Below are 14,975 nucleotides of genomic sequence, written 5' to 3'. Positions count from 1 at the left end.
CGCAACAGCGGGTTGAACACAGTTGTCCCAATGCAAACGAGATCGAGACCGAACAATGCTGATCATGCAGCAGTTGACCTGACGCCACAACTTCGACTGGCGAGGTACTGTTCTCCTACCACAGTTTGGTACTGTACAGGGCATCTTGGACGTGGGAGGTAGGGCCTCTTTCTCTTGCGTGAGCGTGAGTGGACACATCAAGACTTGTCCCGCCTCGTTCGCGCGGTCGCCTTTTCTCGTCCTTTGAGCAAGCCGCCTCCGAATTAAAAACTTTAAATCAGCATCACTTGCTTTATACCATAACGGCCGACTCGTCCAGCTTGTTTTTGTTTAGAAACATTAATTTTTTAAAAAGCAGACTGCAAAGGCATAGAACCTCTATCGTACATCCCTTTAGTGGTGAAATTTGCATGGGGTCAACGACTTTACTTCGCTATGTCAATCTTCAACGTTTAACAGCGTCTCGGCATAGGACCGAGTGAAATGGTTTCAATGTCTTTTAAGAGCAATTCTCTCTTGAACAGGTAGAAGTTCCGACATAAGAAAGCAAGGCGAAAGGAAGAGTGTTGCCTTCCTGGCTCATAAAAGACATTTAATATGTTGTAATATCGATAAATAAGATGTGTAATGAACGGAAAATCCGTTTCTTTGTGGTACGTTCTCATACGGTACTCCAGATTTCAGTAAGTCAACCTTCACAGTTTAAATCTTTGAAATGTTTAAATGACATTCAATCTATCAGCAGATACAAAACAAAATACAGACTGACAATGAAAGTATTATCATTTCTTTTCCTCTTTTGAGGCAAAGATGGGATGAGGTGTTTCAATTAACAGTGGAAATGATGAGACAAGCCCTACACGCTTCCTAGTAGACATGCACCATCCCATAGATGAACCTAAAAATAAATTTAGTTAAGGAATTCCATGAAAAATTGAATTATCAACAGTAAACAAAAAAATTTTTTTTGCTCAAAAAGGATACGTCCAGAAAAGAACATATGTCTGAAAAATAAATAAAAACAATGATGAATAAATCTGACATATTTGAAAATACAAGTAAAACATTACAATTAGTCCACCACTCAGTCCACTAGACAGCAATGAACTTCTGCTGGTAAAATACTTTTGCCAATGTGGTCCTGCTTTCAGTAACAGAAGAAGCTAAAATAAGGAATACTGATAAGTAATTTTTCATGTGAAATTCAGTATTTAGTTTTTTATGTACCCATATTGCAACGGCACAAAATATGTAGAACACAAAGCCGTAAAGACTAGTCAAGCCCAAAATTCCAGCAGCAGTTCCACCAAGTGCAGCTAAAAAATTTTATTGTTGTATTACCAACTATTTAGGTATCAATACTACGACAGAGTAACATTTACCCATTGATGTTCGACAGTATTCAACTACCATCGCATTATTTCTGATTGCACCCTCACTGAAAGCTAATACATCTGAAATGAAAAAAAAAATCGGTGAATAAAGAAACCCTTTCTTAGATTATGACATAGTTAAAAATATATTGTGATGGTGAAGGGAAACGAGACTTCAAAACAGCTCATAAAGATAATTCGTTATGGAAGTTTAACATTTCTTTACCTCCATTATTTTTTTCTATTACACGAGATTTATTCTTGGAAGCCATGGTGAGATCCGTTTATTGTCCTATGTGAGTAAACTTTTGCTTCCAGACTCGTGTATTTGTTATAGTTTTACTGCATAAATTGCACCGGTATAGCCAAAGAGCTACTTAATGCTAAGGCCTGTCAACTTGAATACCTTCAATGGCGGCGACAGCTGTGCCAGAGTAATAGAATATCGCCTGCGGATTTGTTGCCTGGGCACTTTGATGTAAACAATAGCTATTCCACAATCCACTATTTCCCTTTTTCACTCGCGATCGCAAATGTGGCGACGCGAGTCGCTTGCAATGGATGCACTACTACTGGAAATAGAGGTGCGCTTTCCCTCCATTTCTTCTTAATTTTTTTCCAAATCTTACAATAAAGCGATCGACGATGAAAAAATATAAAAAAAAGAGAAGGTTTTAAAGATTAACATATATTTATTTCAGAATAAACACAAATGTATTTAATACAATAATAAAATAAAGAAACACGTAGTCCCATAAGGAACCGTGTGATACTGTGGCTCTTGGCTTTTGGGGGGAGCAGAAGTACTTGCGAGCTTGGTCCCAGCAGACCCGCGGTTAGGGTATAGGGGGACAATACTCCTTACCAGGACGCAGCCAAGCAGACGAATCTTACTTCGTGCTATCAAGCGTTGATTTGTAGAAAACAAAAATAAATATATGTAGTTTTTCCGTGAATGGATATCAATTTGAAGTAAGACACAAGAAGAAACAATTTGGATATTGAATTGGAAGTCTGGGTGGACTTGGAAGCACGTGAAGTCCAATCGTTAAACAGAAAAAGAAAAACAAACTTAGTGTTTCCCACTAGTTGGCCGACTAGCGCTATTCTGGTTTGATTTTTGTATAGTCATCAATAATCTGCATTCATCCAAAATTTGCAGTTTCTTGTTAGCAGCAGGTATCTTTTGATCCTTTTAAGATACCTTTTCCTCCAGGTATGGCCACTCGAAACAAAGGTGAGCTGTGTCATCTTCATTGGACAGACCATGAATCACTTCTTCGAGGAGTCTGCAACAATCTCTTAACCACAGAAAAGTTTGCTGATGTCACCTTATTTTGTGATGGTGTTGGCATTAAGTGCCATAAATTCATTTTATCGGCTTGTAGCCCATACTTTGATCAGATATTTTCTGAATCACCCTGTTCACATCCCATTATTATTCTAAGAGATGTATCTTATTGGCAAATGCAAGCATTGTTGCATTTCATTTACAAAGGAGAGCTAAACACTGATGAAGCTAAACTTGCTAGTTTAGTGGAACTGGCCCAATCCTTGCAAATCAAAGGCATAGGTGAATTCAGAACAACTTCAGATGAAGTGAACACCCACACAGCTGAAGAAAGGGAGAAGGAAAGATCATTGGTTTCAAACCAAGTAACAAAAAATGTGAAAGACTACCTGGCAGTAGAAGACCATACCGATACATTATCTGACAGATTGAATGCTTTACCTAAAGAAAGCAGTGAACTACTAGAAAATTCCCTCTCAGTTCAGCTTGATGCATCTGACTTCAGTTTACAAGAGACAGGTACCTTGGTTTTATTATCCATACTGTAGACTTGTAAGAAGTTTTTTCTAGGGTTTTGCTTGGACATTTTTAGAAGTTGAATACAATTTCGAATCAGACCCTCTTGGAGACAGTCAACATATGACGTCGGCAATGCACGAACCCATCTTGGAATATCCAGAAGAAACAAGTACGGATCCCGCCCCTCAAAAAAAGCGCTGTCTCCGCTCTAACTATGTTAGCATATCTATTATCTTCTTAAAAAGTATGTGACTGGTAATCCGTTGTCAATAGGCTACCGACAGCGACGCCGATGCGACTAGTGATGTTTCGGTTCCGGTAACTGTTACTCCAGTCTACAAGCGTTACACCGATGCACAACTCTCTTCCGCCATCAAAGCAGTAGTGGAGGAAGGAATGAAACAAGTTGATGCGTGCATCAAATACGGCATCCCATTTACCACACTCACCCGAAAATTGAGCATTTATCGAGCAGGTGGCGGCTGCTTGCTTCCTGCTACGTCAAAAAAGAAGAAAAGATCTCGTTCATCAAATGTCTGTCATTGGCATTGACCAGTTATATTTGCAGAAGCCCATTTTTAAAATCCAAAATATGTTTAACAGGTGTCAGTGGCTTCAGTTTTATCCATGGAAACCGACTTGGAGAGTACAGCTAATATCGAAAATGCATCAACAAATGATGAAAGAGTAGTGTAAGTGTTATTGTTGGATCATGCTTATTTAATCTTGTGTCTTGCAAAATATGGTTTTAAATAATATTTTTTATATTTCCCGCGTTAGGCTCGTCATTGAAGATCCTTTTGACGTGTTGCCGACAGAGGTGGATTCCAAGAATGTGCCGTCCCTTAAACATTATAAAACCTACCCTGAAAACAATTTAAAAGCAGCCATTAATGCTGTCCTACAGAATGGAATGCGTATGCAAGAAGCTAGCAAACATTATAAAATTCCCATGTCGACGTTGTCCCGCAAAATACGTTCTCACAAACCAAACGACCAGCAACATCTACAAACGACGATGTCTTTCGATGTCCATTCGAATTAATGATGGTGAAGTTGAACTAATTCCAATTTTTAATTTGCTTGACATTTAATATACATTCGTGTAATACCGAACATGTCTGCAGTCTTTGGCTAGTTAAAACGCTACGCTATTTGCTACCTATTTGAAATCACATAGATATATTGTAGAGACCTTCTGATTTTATGTTGTATCTAACTTAGGAAAAGACGCATAACTGAAGAACATCTAACACACGCTCCGATGAATGCCTGGACTTCACAGGTCATGCGTCGAAGACCATCGTGAAACGGACTGGCATTCCGATCATTCCTAAGTGTGAAATTCGCGCCATCCGCATTAACGGGTTCAGTGGGACAGTGTCGCAAGATTTCGACTAGGCATTCATCAGAGAGGTGAAAGTATAGTTACCATTGTGACACAGAAGTAAGGATATTGCGCGCTTCCTACAGGCAAAAACTCTTCAGTACCGATTGATACAAAATCCATTTAAATCTGCATTTTAACAGAGACCTTCGTAGACGCTTAAGGCGCCATCAGCTTCAAAATGGCCAGCTGGGGCGTTATAAATATATGCTGATAGTCCGTGGTATGTATTCAAATTCTCTATCCGTCGGAATCTTGATTTCGACAGATGTTTGACGATATATACATACCAGATCGATTCACATCAAAGGATTTTCGAAGGACCTAAAGTGGAGCTGAAGCAACAACCGTATTTTATTCTCGTGTTTCTTCTGAGACCTGTGACAAAAGAATGGCGATTTGCCAAAGAATCCCCAAGTCCATTTAATCTGAGGGAACTGTGGTGTCCGTCTTGGCATTCTCCAGCGACTCGATGCATCCATCGGTGGGAAATGAGCCAAACCTTTTGAGGGAGCTGCTGGAGGGAATTATTGAGCGGGGTAGTAAAGCAAAAGAAGAAGGATAAAAAAAAAAAAAAAATGAAAACAAAGCTCAGATGTCTTTCAATCCGAATCCCACCAGGAATTGGGCCAAATTGTTGACTATGCCTTGCAGAAACATCACGAAGTTCTAGGCAACAAAGAAAAGAAAAAGGCGAAAAATTCCAAAACGAAGAAAACCAAAACGAAGTAGCAGACGGATAAGCTCATGACTAAAGACGAACATTGCGCTGGCGAGAGGAAAAGGAAGTGAATGAACTCGGACGCGTTGTCCGATCACACGGCGAAGAGAGCGTTTACTCGAAAAGAGGATCCGCCAGTTTCTCTCCCTTACTGTAAATCAAAACGACCAAAAATAGCCGGAAGCTGCTGGCCTCATAGTCCGTCTTTCGAGACGCGTTTCATCAGTCGCTATGGTCTAAAGAAACGGAGAGTAAAAGGAAAGAAGATAAAATAGAAGAGGAAGAAGAAAGAAGAAATTTTCGTGTCTATTTTCGAGAGGCTTTCTCTGTGCTCATGGGTAAGACGGAAAGAGAGGCGATCCAATATTTCGGGGCGAGTGATCGTCCAGTTTAACGGACGGTTCAAGATGGAATGTGAGAGTGCCCGATACCCTAATCTTTATGGTGGAACAAAAAAGCAGAAAGAAAGTAAGTCTAAATGACTTCGCAACACTCTTAATGGAAATTATCATTCAATTAAGCTAGAGCAGCTGATACGCAGCTTGGCGGGCTAGAATAATAGAAATAGCCGGTTGATCGGACGAGATAATGTGAGAAGACTGTGCGGTATGCAACTGCAGTCGTGGGAGAGCGAGAGAAAGAGAGAGAAAGAAAGGAAAAGGGAGACAGACAGCAGGAGCACGAGCGATAAGACGGGAAACGTAACCGTGTGCCGTGCTGTTTTTAGCACACCGTGATCCAGTGTGTGCGTGTGTGGGTGCGTGCGCTTGTCGTCCTGGTCGTCGCCACCGCCACCTTTTTTTTTTTTTTATACCCTGCTCTTCACACTCGGCCAAACGCTTTAGTGGTTCAGTCTACTGCAGTGCTGGATGAAATCGAATGAACTTAACGAATTCGAGCTAATTTTTCTCCCCTTCCAATTGTTTGGCTGCTTCGTTTGTTCTCTTGATCGTTGTCTCTACACATCTGGAAAGTGTCCATTTTGGATTTAGTTATCTCGTGACTACTGAATGGAAAACAAATCGCTGTTCTCATGCTTAACTACCATGTGATTATAGTGGCAGAAGGCAAAGAAAAAAGAATTCACATCTGCGACCGAGTTGGCGTCGACACGCACCTTATGTGTACCACTGGTTTTCGGATCGTCGTGATAAACAACACCAGCAGCACGTACGAGTAGTTACGTTAAACAGCAACCGACTAGCGTGGAACATTGTTTTTTTCGCCGCCCAGCAACGCACCTTGAATGTGTTTACAGAATAGCTCGACTGATTTGTTGTTCCGTGTACTTTTGGTGACAGTTGATCATCGTAATAGGCGACAGGAAACGTAATTCTACAAGCAACAAAATGATTGTGGTGGATGAAAGTGAACCGGTCGGAGGTAAGTGGTGCAATCTTAACTATCAAACAAGTGAAGTGCTTCATTCGTTCTTTTATTTAAAAAATGAAAAAAAAAAAATAATAATAAAACAGAGATCGAGCCTCCTTTTGAATCGCGGGATGTCCAAATTCGGCGCGGTCTAAATGTCCGGGATTTTTTTGAAATGGAAGAAGAAATTGGCCGGTATGAATATTCGCTTTATTCTTTATTTTTCAGACTTTTTTTTTTGTGAACAGTTGGTCTTGTTGTACCGCACAGAGGCAAATTCGGAACTGTATTCAAATGCCGTGAAAAGAAAACTGGTCTTCGCCTTGCGGCTAAATTTGTGCAAGCCGCCAAAAAGGCCGACCGCATTAACGTGGAACGCGAGGTCGAAATCATGAAATCCTTGCGAAACCCTCGGCTGATTCAACTTTACGACGCTTTTGACGATGGCAAGAAAGAAATCTGTCTTTTGCTTGAACTGTAAGTCCCTTTGCGTTTTAAAAACAAAAGATTGGAAGCCAGAAGTAATTTTGCTTTCTACTGAAACACTTCTTTTTGGGTTTCCTCGCGCTGCTGTTTTTTGTTTTCTTTATTTCTTGGATGGGGGGAGGGAAAGAAACGGAAGGACAAGGATTGAGTGCTAACAGCTGAGCAAGCGGTATCCGTCGAGAGCTATACGCTTGCCTGATATTTGTTTTCTTTTGCATTTTCCCTTTTTTTTTTTCTCTCCCCGGCTGCCCGGCTAAGCATCGAAGGGGGTGAACTTTTTGAGCGGGTGATCGACGACGACTTTGTCCTGACGGAAAGAGCCTGTGCTATCTTCATGCGGCAAATTTGTGAAGGCATCCAGTTCATCCACCTCCAGCACGTCCTTCATCTCGACATGAAAGTTAGCTTTTCGCATTTTGCTTTCATTTTATAGCTTTTTTCATCTATTTTTATTCATACAATATTCTCACTGTTCATTTCCAGCCGGAGAATATCCTCTGCCTGACAAGAGCGGGCAACCGGATCAAATTGATTGATTTTGGACTTGCCCGCCGCTATGATCCGTCCAAAAAACTACAAGTTCTTTTCGGCACGCCTGAGTTTGTGGCTCCGGAAGTTGTCAATTTTGAACTAATCGGCTATGGCACAGACATGTGGTCGGTCGGAATCATTGGATATGTTTTGTAAGTAACTCTTCTTTATAGTATGCATCCTTTTGTTCGCGTTCAATCGTCAGCTCGTTGATTGTAACACCTACAGAAAAAAAGTCGTTCTCTAAAACCTTTTGCAAAATATTAGCTGAACGGAACCAGCAGTAACTTGGCACACTTGCGCATCTTATACAAATCAAATTGGCTAAAAACGAGTTTCTTCATAGACTCGTGTTTATCTTGGAATAGGAAGATGTAATTTAGTGATGCAATTTGGAAGCTTTCACTCTTTCTCATTCACATAGCGTATTTTTACTTCTATGGGGGGGGGGGGGAAGGGGGAAGTTAATGATGGTACTGTCCCGGTAAAGAATTTTTGACAAGAAAAAAGAACGTGATAGTGGAAGCTTCCCTTCGATCAGGAGCAACAGCCGGTTTCTCAGATAGGGCGAAGGTGCGGGACAGTCATTAATCTTTGATATTTTCAGCAAGCTTTTTCACTTAGTCAACGTAGAATGGCAGGAACAGCGTTTTAAGTTATCATAACAATATTTTTTGTGTGGTAAATCGTTCTTTCCATTACTTATTTAATAATTATGTGCTAAAACGGAAGATTTGGGAAAGCAAAAATTGAACAAAAAAACAAAAACCAAAAATAGACAGTCTAAGAAAATTGATAGAATAAGGTTGTCGTTCATTCAGTAAGGAAAATGTGGCTGTACTTCGCACTTGTTTTGAAACGGCCCGGTGTCAACAGGAAGCTGTAAGTTGCATAGTATACAGACGCAGACAAAAACGTTGCAACTTTCGGTTGCCAACGTTTATTTTTCTTTTCTTTTTCGCGAGACAGTTCGCAGGACGACTGCCAAAGAATCCGGTGACTAATTATTTCCGACCGTTGCTCGCCTGCTGAGCTCTCTCTCAAATCGCCCTCAAATGGCTACATTCATTCGTCTTTCTGATTCTTTTGTTCTAAAAAAAATTAACTCCCATGCTCTGCAGACACACCCTGCCATATTGACGAGCAATCCATATGTCGTATATTGCTCTGCCGTTTGAAACGTGCGCTTGTCGAATTATTATTACTCTTGTTTTTCGCTCTACTTTTAAAATGTCTAAATCCAAACTGTTGGTAGGCTTGGCGCAGGGTTCTGGCTAGCCGTTTAGTCTCTTGCTGGGTATTCCAAAGATAGCTCGTCCTTTGCGGATCTACGTCATAAAGCATACCAAATCCTGCTCGTCTAACCACTTCCTCATTAAAAGCCTTAACCGTTACTTTTGTTTGCATTCTCCCATCTTTGTCAAGAAAAAAATTACTGTACGCTAGCTAGCGACCTTGGTCCGCTATAATCCAGCAAAACTGATGCATATCAACGGCACTGCTTTTTTAGCTACAGAAGGAGCCAGGATGAGAATATTCCTGAAGATGGGCTAATTAAAAAAAAAAAACAGGGACTTCTATCGTTGTTGTCGTTGTTTATTCAGACTGGAGGTAAGCCAGAAGATTTGGTTCTCAATTTTGAATACCAAAGGTGCCTTATTTCAGCACATTTCTGGCGATTGGCGTCCGTTTCCACACGATCCCGCAATGACGTATTTAGCTAGTTCGTCGTATTCGTCTCTGATGAATGAATATATTTTTCATCTTGCATTGTTCTAAACGACCTGGCGAGCGTTTCTTTGCTAACCATCTTCTACGACGAGTTGACATTTCTTTTTTTTTTCTTTTCTTTTTGTTGGCTCGATTACAGACTCTCGGGCCTTTCACCGTTCATGGGCGAAACGGACGTCGAGACCATGGCCAATGTCACCATCGCCAAGTATGATTTTGACGACGAGGCATTTAATGATGTTTCTGCTGAGGCCAAAGATTTCATATCCAAACTTCTAGTCAAACAAATATCGTAAGTATGGCGGCTCAATCCGCCATTGTTTTTTTTTTGAACGCTTGTTAATTTTAAGCCCAGTAGTCATGGATTTCATCACAGTAAGATGACTTTACATGGAATAGGGTAGCCTTCTTTAGTAATATCATTGTTTTTACTATTGCGGGAATTTTTCATCTGTGGCAGGAAACGGATGACATCGACTGAAGCATTGAGACACCCCTGGCTGAGACCACGACCCCCTCTTCCAGCACCTCCACCACCTGTACAACATGTGGAACAGTCTTCGTCTGCATCTAGTACTTCTGCATCGCCTACTCCTACATCTACTCCTCCTAGCGAACAAGTTCCTATCACTTCCAATTCATCTCCGATATCAGAAACTAAATCGGTAAATGATTTAAGAATGGCGCCAGCCATCACCGATAAAGAACCAGTCACATCGCTTATACCTACACCAAAAGATCAAACTACTGTGCCAAACATGCAGGGTCAACAGGTATCATCGACGACCACAACAAAATTGGTGTCGACGTCGGAAGTTCGTGATTGCGAACTAATCAAATCATCCATTTCTTCAGCAAGTAATTTGATCGTGCCTTCACCGCCAAATGATGACATTCGGAACGGCCAATCGGTCACTCGTGCGGCAATCATTGAATCAAGGACTTCAGCTATGTTGCCAAACGCCTCTAATGCCGAAACGGCTAAACCATCGCATCACGTATTGACAAATCAAACGTTATCATCAGCACAAAGCACAGACAATTTGCCGACCTCATCTGCTATAGCCGCAGAAGAAAAGAAGTTGTTACCAAACCCGACTGCGATTGATGTTGAACCGTTAAAACCGTCAATCCCAGTGCCAAGTAGCCAAGTCATACCCCAAGACAGTACGTCTGCCCCTGCGGCGGCTCCATCAACGGCTCCAGCAACTGAATTCACTGATATCCTGCAAGTGGCAAAGGTTAATTTAAGGCAGTTTGTTGAACGCTGGAATTCGCAAACTAACAGCCCCTTTCAGCTCAATTCGGACAGTCCACGGAGGACAATTTCTCTGCTGATCTCCGCTCCAACGGCTCAGCTAGAAGCTTCCCCTGGGTCTCAGTCGGAGGATTCACCTACGCCTCTAACAGGAATATCGCCATCTTCACCCACTTCGATAGCCACATCTTCGGTCTTTACAAATCCACCAACGACTGTGTTAAAATCTGATATTCCAACGGAAAGCACCGAGAAAGAGTACAAGTCAAATCATCCTTCGGTCACTGAGTCTAACGGCAATGTCGATCGGACAACTGCCCAGTCAGCAGCCGCCACTTCGAGCACTAACGTGGAGACAGCTATCGAACAAACGTCCGCTCTACTTAAATCTGTTAAAGATTCGCTCATCCGACAAATAGAGAGCGGTACAGCTGTCCGAGACAGAACCGGTGCCCGTGTCTGGGATCGAAAAGGTGGTTCGCCAGTTCCTACTACTTTTGTGCAGCGACGGGCGCCTCAAGTTTCGTCCGTATTCAATTACGCTGTACAAAAATTCGAGGCTAAGCAAGCTAAACAGCCACTTACATTTAGAGAATCTCAACAGTCGAAACCACTAACACCTCATCACCGACCAAAAAAACCTAACGAGCCCGCAGGGAGCACAGAGGATTGGGAGGTCCATCCACCGGTAGCAGCACGATCCTTTGGCTTCGCCAAACGGCACAAGACCGTCAACACGGTGACAGTGGTAACAGCGACTGCCTCAATGCACACAACCACAAACTCGTATGCCATGAAAAATAGCCCTAATACAGTTTATAAAATGGACTCCCATCAACCGTAATGTTACACTTTTGATAATCTACAGATGGTGTATGATTGTTGTTTTTGTTTGTACATAAGGGACTGATGGTTATTGTTTTCAAACTGATTGTTCAGTTTGTTACACGGCCTTCTGAGTTGTATAATCCCTATACCGGTGACACAAATTTGTTGGGCGCGACCAGGTGTAAGAAGCCATTATTGTTGATGCATTTTGTATTGACTGCACTGTGTCGTACACCTTAGTCGAAATCAAATTTGACATTATGTTGTGACCTAGAATTCATGTACTACGAGATTTATGAAAAAGTAAAAAAAAAAGTGTGATGTCTGATTTCAAATAAAATGTTAGCACAGTGGCCAACATTTAACCATATTTGTTACTTTAATACTCTCAATTTTTAACCTTGAACAATTGCGTTTCGCAAGCTCTGATAATAACTACCTAGTCACGCAGTATTTTAGACCTCTTCGTCACTGATAAGTCTTTTGACTTTATCTGTTCACCTACTACGTTTCTTAATCTTAATATTCCTTGTTATTGCAGGTTTGTTGGCTCGCTTTACCCACTCAGTTGTTCAATAAAACATCTCTTTTTTCCACAAAATTGCTTTCGTGATTCCTGCGCATCTTTAGAAAAAATTCGATTTTCGGTTAGACGGTGTTCCAGTGGTAGGAAGTACTCATCATTAATCACGCTAACAACATACAGTTGCACAGTAATGTATGCCAAGGCTTTGGCCTAACTTAAAAACTGTCAATAACTGCTTATTTACTTTGGGCTAGGTGGAAGAAGGAGATCCTCTATTTCGGGAGAACAGCTTGATTTTGTACGGTTTTGGTTGTGTCGAATTATGTTGAATTTTTTCCTTGAAATTGCTGTAGCGATTCACTCCTAGATGTCACCTAAGTATTATTGTGATTTGTCATAATAACCAGAAAACATGGAGGGTGTTGATGATTCTGCTGGAACTGCTAATCAAGCAGATTTACACGATGAAAAGTAAGTAAAATACATAATCACTGTAGAATCGATAATAAATTCTCCTTGTTTTCATGAAGTAAAAGATATTGCTGGGTATGTTTCGCCACGGACGAAGATGACTGCACCGCCCTATGGGTGCAACCTTGCCAATGTAGTGGAACAACAAGATGGGTTCATGAGACTTGCCTTCAGCGTTGGGTTGACGAGAAACAGAAGGGAAATTCATTGGAAAGGGTACATTGCCCACAGTGCAATACCCAATATATTATTGTTTTCCCTCCAATTGGTAACTCTAGATTTTATAAGGTAACCATTCTTCTAAAGAATTCTAAATGGATTTCTTCTTTTAGGAAAACTCATTCTGGTTCTTGATATTGCTGACCGCATAATTTACAGAGTGTGTCCATTCATAGCAGCTGGGGTTGTAATTGGTTCTATATATTGGACTGCAGTCACTTATGGAGCACTTACTATTATGCAAGCTGTCGGGGCTAAAGAAGGACTTGCTTTAATGGAACAATCAGATCCACTTTTCCTTCTGATAGGTCTACCTACGGTTCCTGTTATGCTTATACTGGGAAGGTTGGTTCGTTGGGAAGAAGCTCTTTTGGGTTTCCTTAATAAGAACATTCCGCGTGTGCCAATTGTGAAACATTTACTACCAACTTTTCAAGTAGCATCTAATTGTGTGCGTCCCCATGCACAAAGCACAGAAACCCCTCCTTTCTCCGACCCTGTTTCGGCCACCCGAGTCTTATGTGGAGCATTAATATTTCCTACAATGGCTGTGCTTTTTGGGAAGCTACTGTTTCATCCTGTTCGCTCCAACCTGCAAAAAACGTTCTTTGTAAGAACCCATTCCATACAACAAGATTTTGTTTGGATCTGTAACTCTCAGATTTTTCTTTTTTTTTGTTCAAAGGGAGGAATTGCATTTTTGGCGTTGAAAGGAGTATTGAAAATCTACTACAAACAACAAATTCTTATACGACAACATCAACGTCGTGTTCTTGACTTTGCCAAACAGCTGACCGAACGTCAAAGGAAGGAAAAATACCAGCTCTAACCCTTGAACCGCTGACGGAGTAACAAAGTTTCGAGATTACGTCAATATGTAAATATATTAATCTTGATTCGAGAATTAACACCAGTTTGTGTATTTCAGACATGTTGACATTTCTTTTGAAATGTTAGTTACAGTTAACTTAACACATCTCAGGTGAGGTGCTGTTACAATATAAATTGTGTAAAATTATCTCTTCTTATATCAATGAAACTCATGATGAAGATGTTTGATGTCAGGCCCACAGTAGGCTAATGAATCACACCAGAAGGAAGAAGGACATGAGGTCTTTTTAGCAATCTGATTTCAGAATTACATGGCCCTCCTCCTCTCCTACATCTGCGTAGTAATAGCAGTCTCTTATCTTCCCACAAGTTCCATCAGGATCATATGGGGGTGCCAGAATATCCAGAAAAGAAGCAGAACCACCAACTGTCCCAATAGTGTGCAGATTGTGATCAGAAGGGGAAAGCATTGCAGGGCTGTCCTTCTCACTAATACAAGAAACAGGAAATCTTCTGGCTTTTATGTACCAAGACTGTTGCATTGAATGACTATTAGTTTGCGCAGGGAGATCAACTGGTGAATAGCTTTGCACATTTAGGGTCCCATAAAGCACTTTTAAGACCCCGTGCATACCTTAGAAACAGTGGTAATCAAATCTTAATTTCTGGTATAACTATTTAATATGACTGTAAAACATAAGATATTAAATTTTGTTACCAACATGATCATGGAGAGGAATTGAAGCCCCATCTTTGAGGATGAATACACCAATGCTGACAGTCTGGTTTTCAAAAATTTCCATGTAAGAGACAGGTGCAGTTCTAGATGGAAACAAACTAAGAGAGAAACGGGGCTGACCAGAATTGCGAGATAATCCCAGGTCCTCAGCTGGACAGATTTCACTTAGAAGTTGTCGAAGAACGTTCAAATTATGATTAATATTTGTATTGACCAATGAGCCATTTGGTTTAGTTGCAAATGCGTGTACCGCTGTACGTATCACATTTTCTATTCGAGAACCCATGTCTCACAAAAATTAAAGGTACATATACCTTGCAGCAAATATTCTTAATTACTCATGGGCACGACCTACATGAAGATTTCAAGCTTCGCAATTCGACTTGAACCATATCCTTGCAGTATCCTTGTTGATATTGAAAAGCCGAAGTGATGGGAGGAAAGATTTTTGCGGAACGAAGTTTGACCCACTTTTGTTCGCTATTCGGTAATTTTGAGCTAACTTACAATACCATCTAGCGGTCAACGTTGGCAATCGAAGGAGGGATTGGAATAGACCTCGCCCAAAAAGGAGGAATCTACTAAATTTTGAATTTGCCAACGGATTGTTACGCCGATTTCGATCACCAGTCAACGGTCAATGGCGCAACAAAAATTTATCTCAGCCAACACGACGAAACGGTAGGACGAATC

The 14,975-nt window shown here is 41.0% G+C and overlaps 5 protein-coding genes across 11 annotated transcripts; 3 read left to right on the top strand and 2 right to left on the bottom strand.

Annotated features, from left to right (window-relative positions):
• Positions 1-701: 701 nt before the first annotated feature.
• LOC116935584 (ER membrane protein complex subunit 6) lies at positions 702-1,935 on the bottom strand. Its single transcript, XM_045179724.1, has 7 exons — positions 1,780-1,935; positions 1,600-1,715; positions 1,383-1,454; positions 1,228-1,316; positions 1,071-1,163; positions 985-1,004; positions 702-898 (listed from the first exon to the last, which is right to left on the bottom strand). The coding sequence occupies exons 2-7, from the start codon at positions 1,643-1,645 to the stop codon at positions 868-870; spliced, it is 351 nt and encodes a 116-aa protein (XP_045035659.1). The 5' UTR covers positions 1,646-1,715; positions 1,780-1,935; the 3' UTR covers positions 702-867.
• Positions 1,936-2,179: 244 nt separating this feature from the next.
• On the top strand, positions 2,180-5,166 carry LOC116935582 (modifier of mdg4). 2 transcript variants are annotated; one of them, XM_032942871.2, is made up of 7 exons: positions 2,180-2,484; positions 2,590-3,183; positions 3,257-3,399; positions 3,457-3,717; positions 3,787-3,875; positions 3,964-4,233; positions 4,408-5,166. In XM_032942871.2, the coding sequence occupies exons 2-6, from the start codon at positions 2,592-2,594 to the stop codon at positions 4,226-4,228; spliced, it is 1,350 nt and encodes a 449-aa protein (XP_032798762.2). In that variant the 5' UTR covers positions 2,180-2,484; positions 2,590-2,591; the 3' UTR covers positions 4,229-4,233; positions 4,408-5,166. The 2 variants fall into 2 exon arrangements, with proteins under 2 accessions (XP_032798762.2, XP_045035656.1); XM_045179721.1 differs by lacking the exon at positions 2,180-2,484 and having other exon boundaries at positions 3,007-3,183; positions 3,235-3,399.
• A 140-nt stretch (positions 5,167-5,306) lies between these two features.
• Positions 5,307-11,866, top strand: LOC116917201 (flocculation protein FLO11). 3 transcript variants are annotated; one of them, XM_045179715.1, is made up of 8 exons: positions 5,307-5,759; positions 5,822-6,674; positions 6,767-6,857; positions 6,933-7,139; positions 7,407-7,548; positions 7,632-7,831; positions 9,550-9,702; positions 9,871-11,866. In XM_045179715.1, the coding sequence occupies exons 2-8, from the start codon at positions 6,641-6,643 to the stop codon at positions 11,510-11,512; spliced, it is 2,469 nt and encodes an 822-aa protein (XP_045035650.1). In that variant the 5' UTR covers positions 5,307-5,759; positions 5,822-6,640; the 3' UTR covers positions 11,513-11,866. The 3 variants fall into 3 exon arrangements, with proteins under 3 accessions (XP_045035650.1, XP_032778467.2, XP_045035649.1); XM_032922576.2 differs by having other exon boundaries at positions 5,307-6,674; positions 9,871-10,075; positions 10,175-11,866; XM_045179714.1 differs by having other exon boundaries at positions 5,307-6,674.
• Positions 11,867-12,043: 177 nt separating this feature from the next.
• On the top strand, positions 12,044-13,730 carry LOC116917202 (E3 ubiquitin-protein ligase MARCHF5). Of its 3 annotated transcripts, none has more exons than XM_032922578.2 (6): positions 12,044-12,209; positions 12,277-12,320; positions 12,430-12,493; positions 12,553-12,761; positions 12,826-13,322; positions 13,398-13,730. In XM_032922578.2, exons 3-6 carry the CDS (start codon positions 12,435-12,437, stop codon positions 13,539-13,541), a joined length of 909 nt encoding a protein of 302 aa, XP_032778469.2. In that variant the 5' UTR covers positions 12,044-12,209; positions 12,277-12,320; positions 12,430-12,434; the 3' UTR covers positions 13,542-13,730. The 3 variants fall into 3 exon arrangements, with proteins under 3 accessions (XP_032778469.2, XP_032778470.2, XP_032778468.2); XM_032922579.2 differs by having other exon boundaries at positions 12,044-12,214; XM_032922577.2 differs by having other exon boundaries at positions 12,044-12,214; positions 12,277-12,493.
• LOC116917203 (2-aminoethanethiol dioxygenase) lies at positions 13,609-14,883 on the bottom strand. Of its 2 annotated transcripts, XM_045179722.1 has the most exons (4): positions 14,638-14,883; positions 14,403-14,446; positions 14,262-14,325; positions 13,609-14,177 (listed from the first exon to the last, which is right to left on the bottom strand). In XM_045179722.1, the coding sequence occupies exons 1-4, from the start codon at positions 14,672-14,674 to the stop codon at positions 13,831-13,833; spliced, it is 492 nt and encodes a 163-aa protein (XP_045035657.1). In that variant the 5' UTR covers positions 14,675-14,883; the 3' UTR covers positions 13,609-13,830. The 2 variants fall into 2 exon arrangements, with proteins under 2 accessions (XP_045035657.1, XP_032778471.2); XM_032922580.2 differs by having other exon boundaries at positions 14,262-14,840.
• Positions 14,884-14,975: the final 92 nt, after the last annotated feature.

Source organism: Daphnia magna, linkage group LG10 (genome assembly GCF_020631705.1).
Source record: "Daphnia magna isolate NIES linkage group LG10, ASM2063170v1.1, whole genome shotgun sequence".
NCBI lineage: Eukaryota > Metazoa > Arthropoda > Branchiopoda > Diplostraca > Daphniidae > Daphnia > Daphnia magna.
This window is presented reverse-complemented; position numbering and strand designations above follow the sequence as displayed.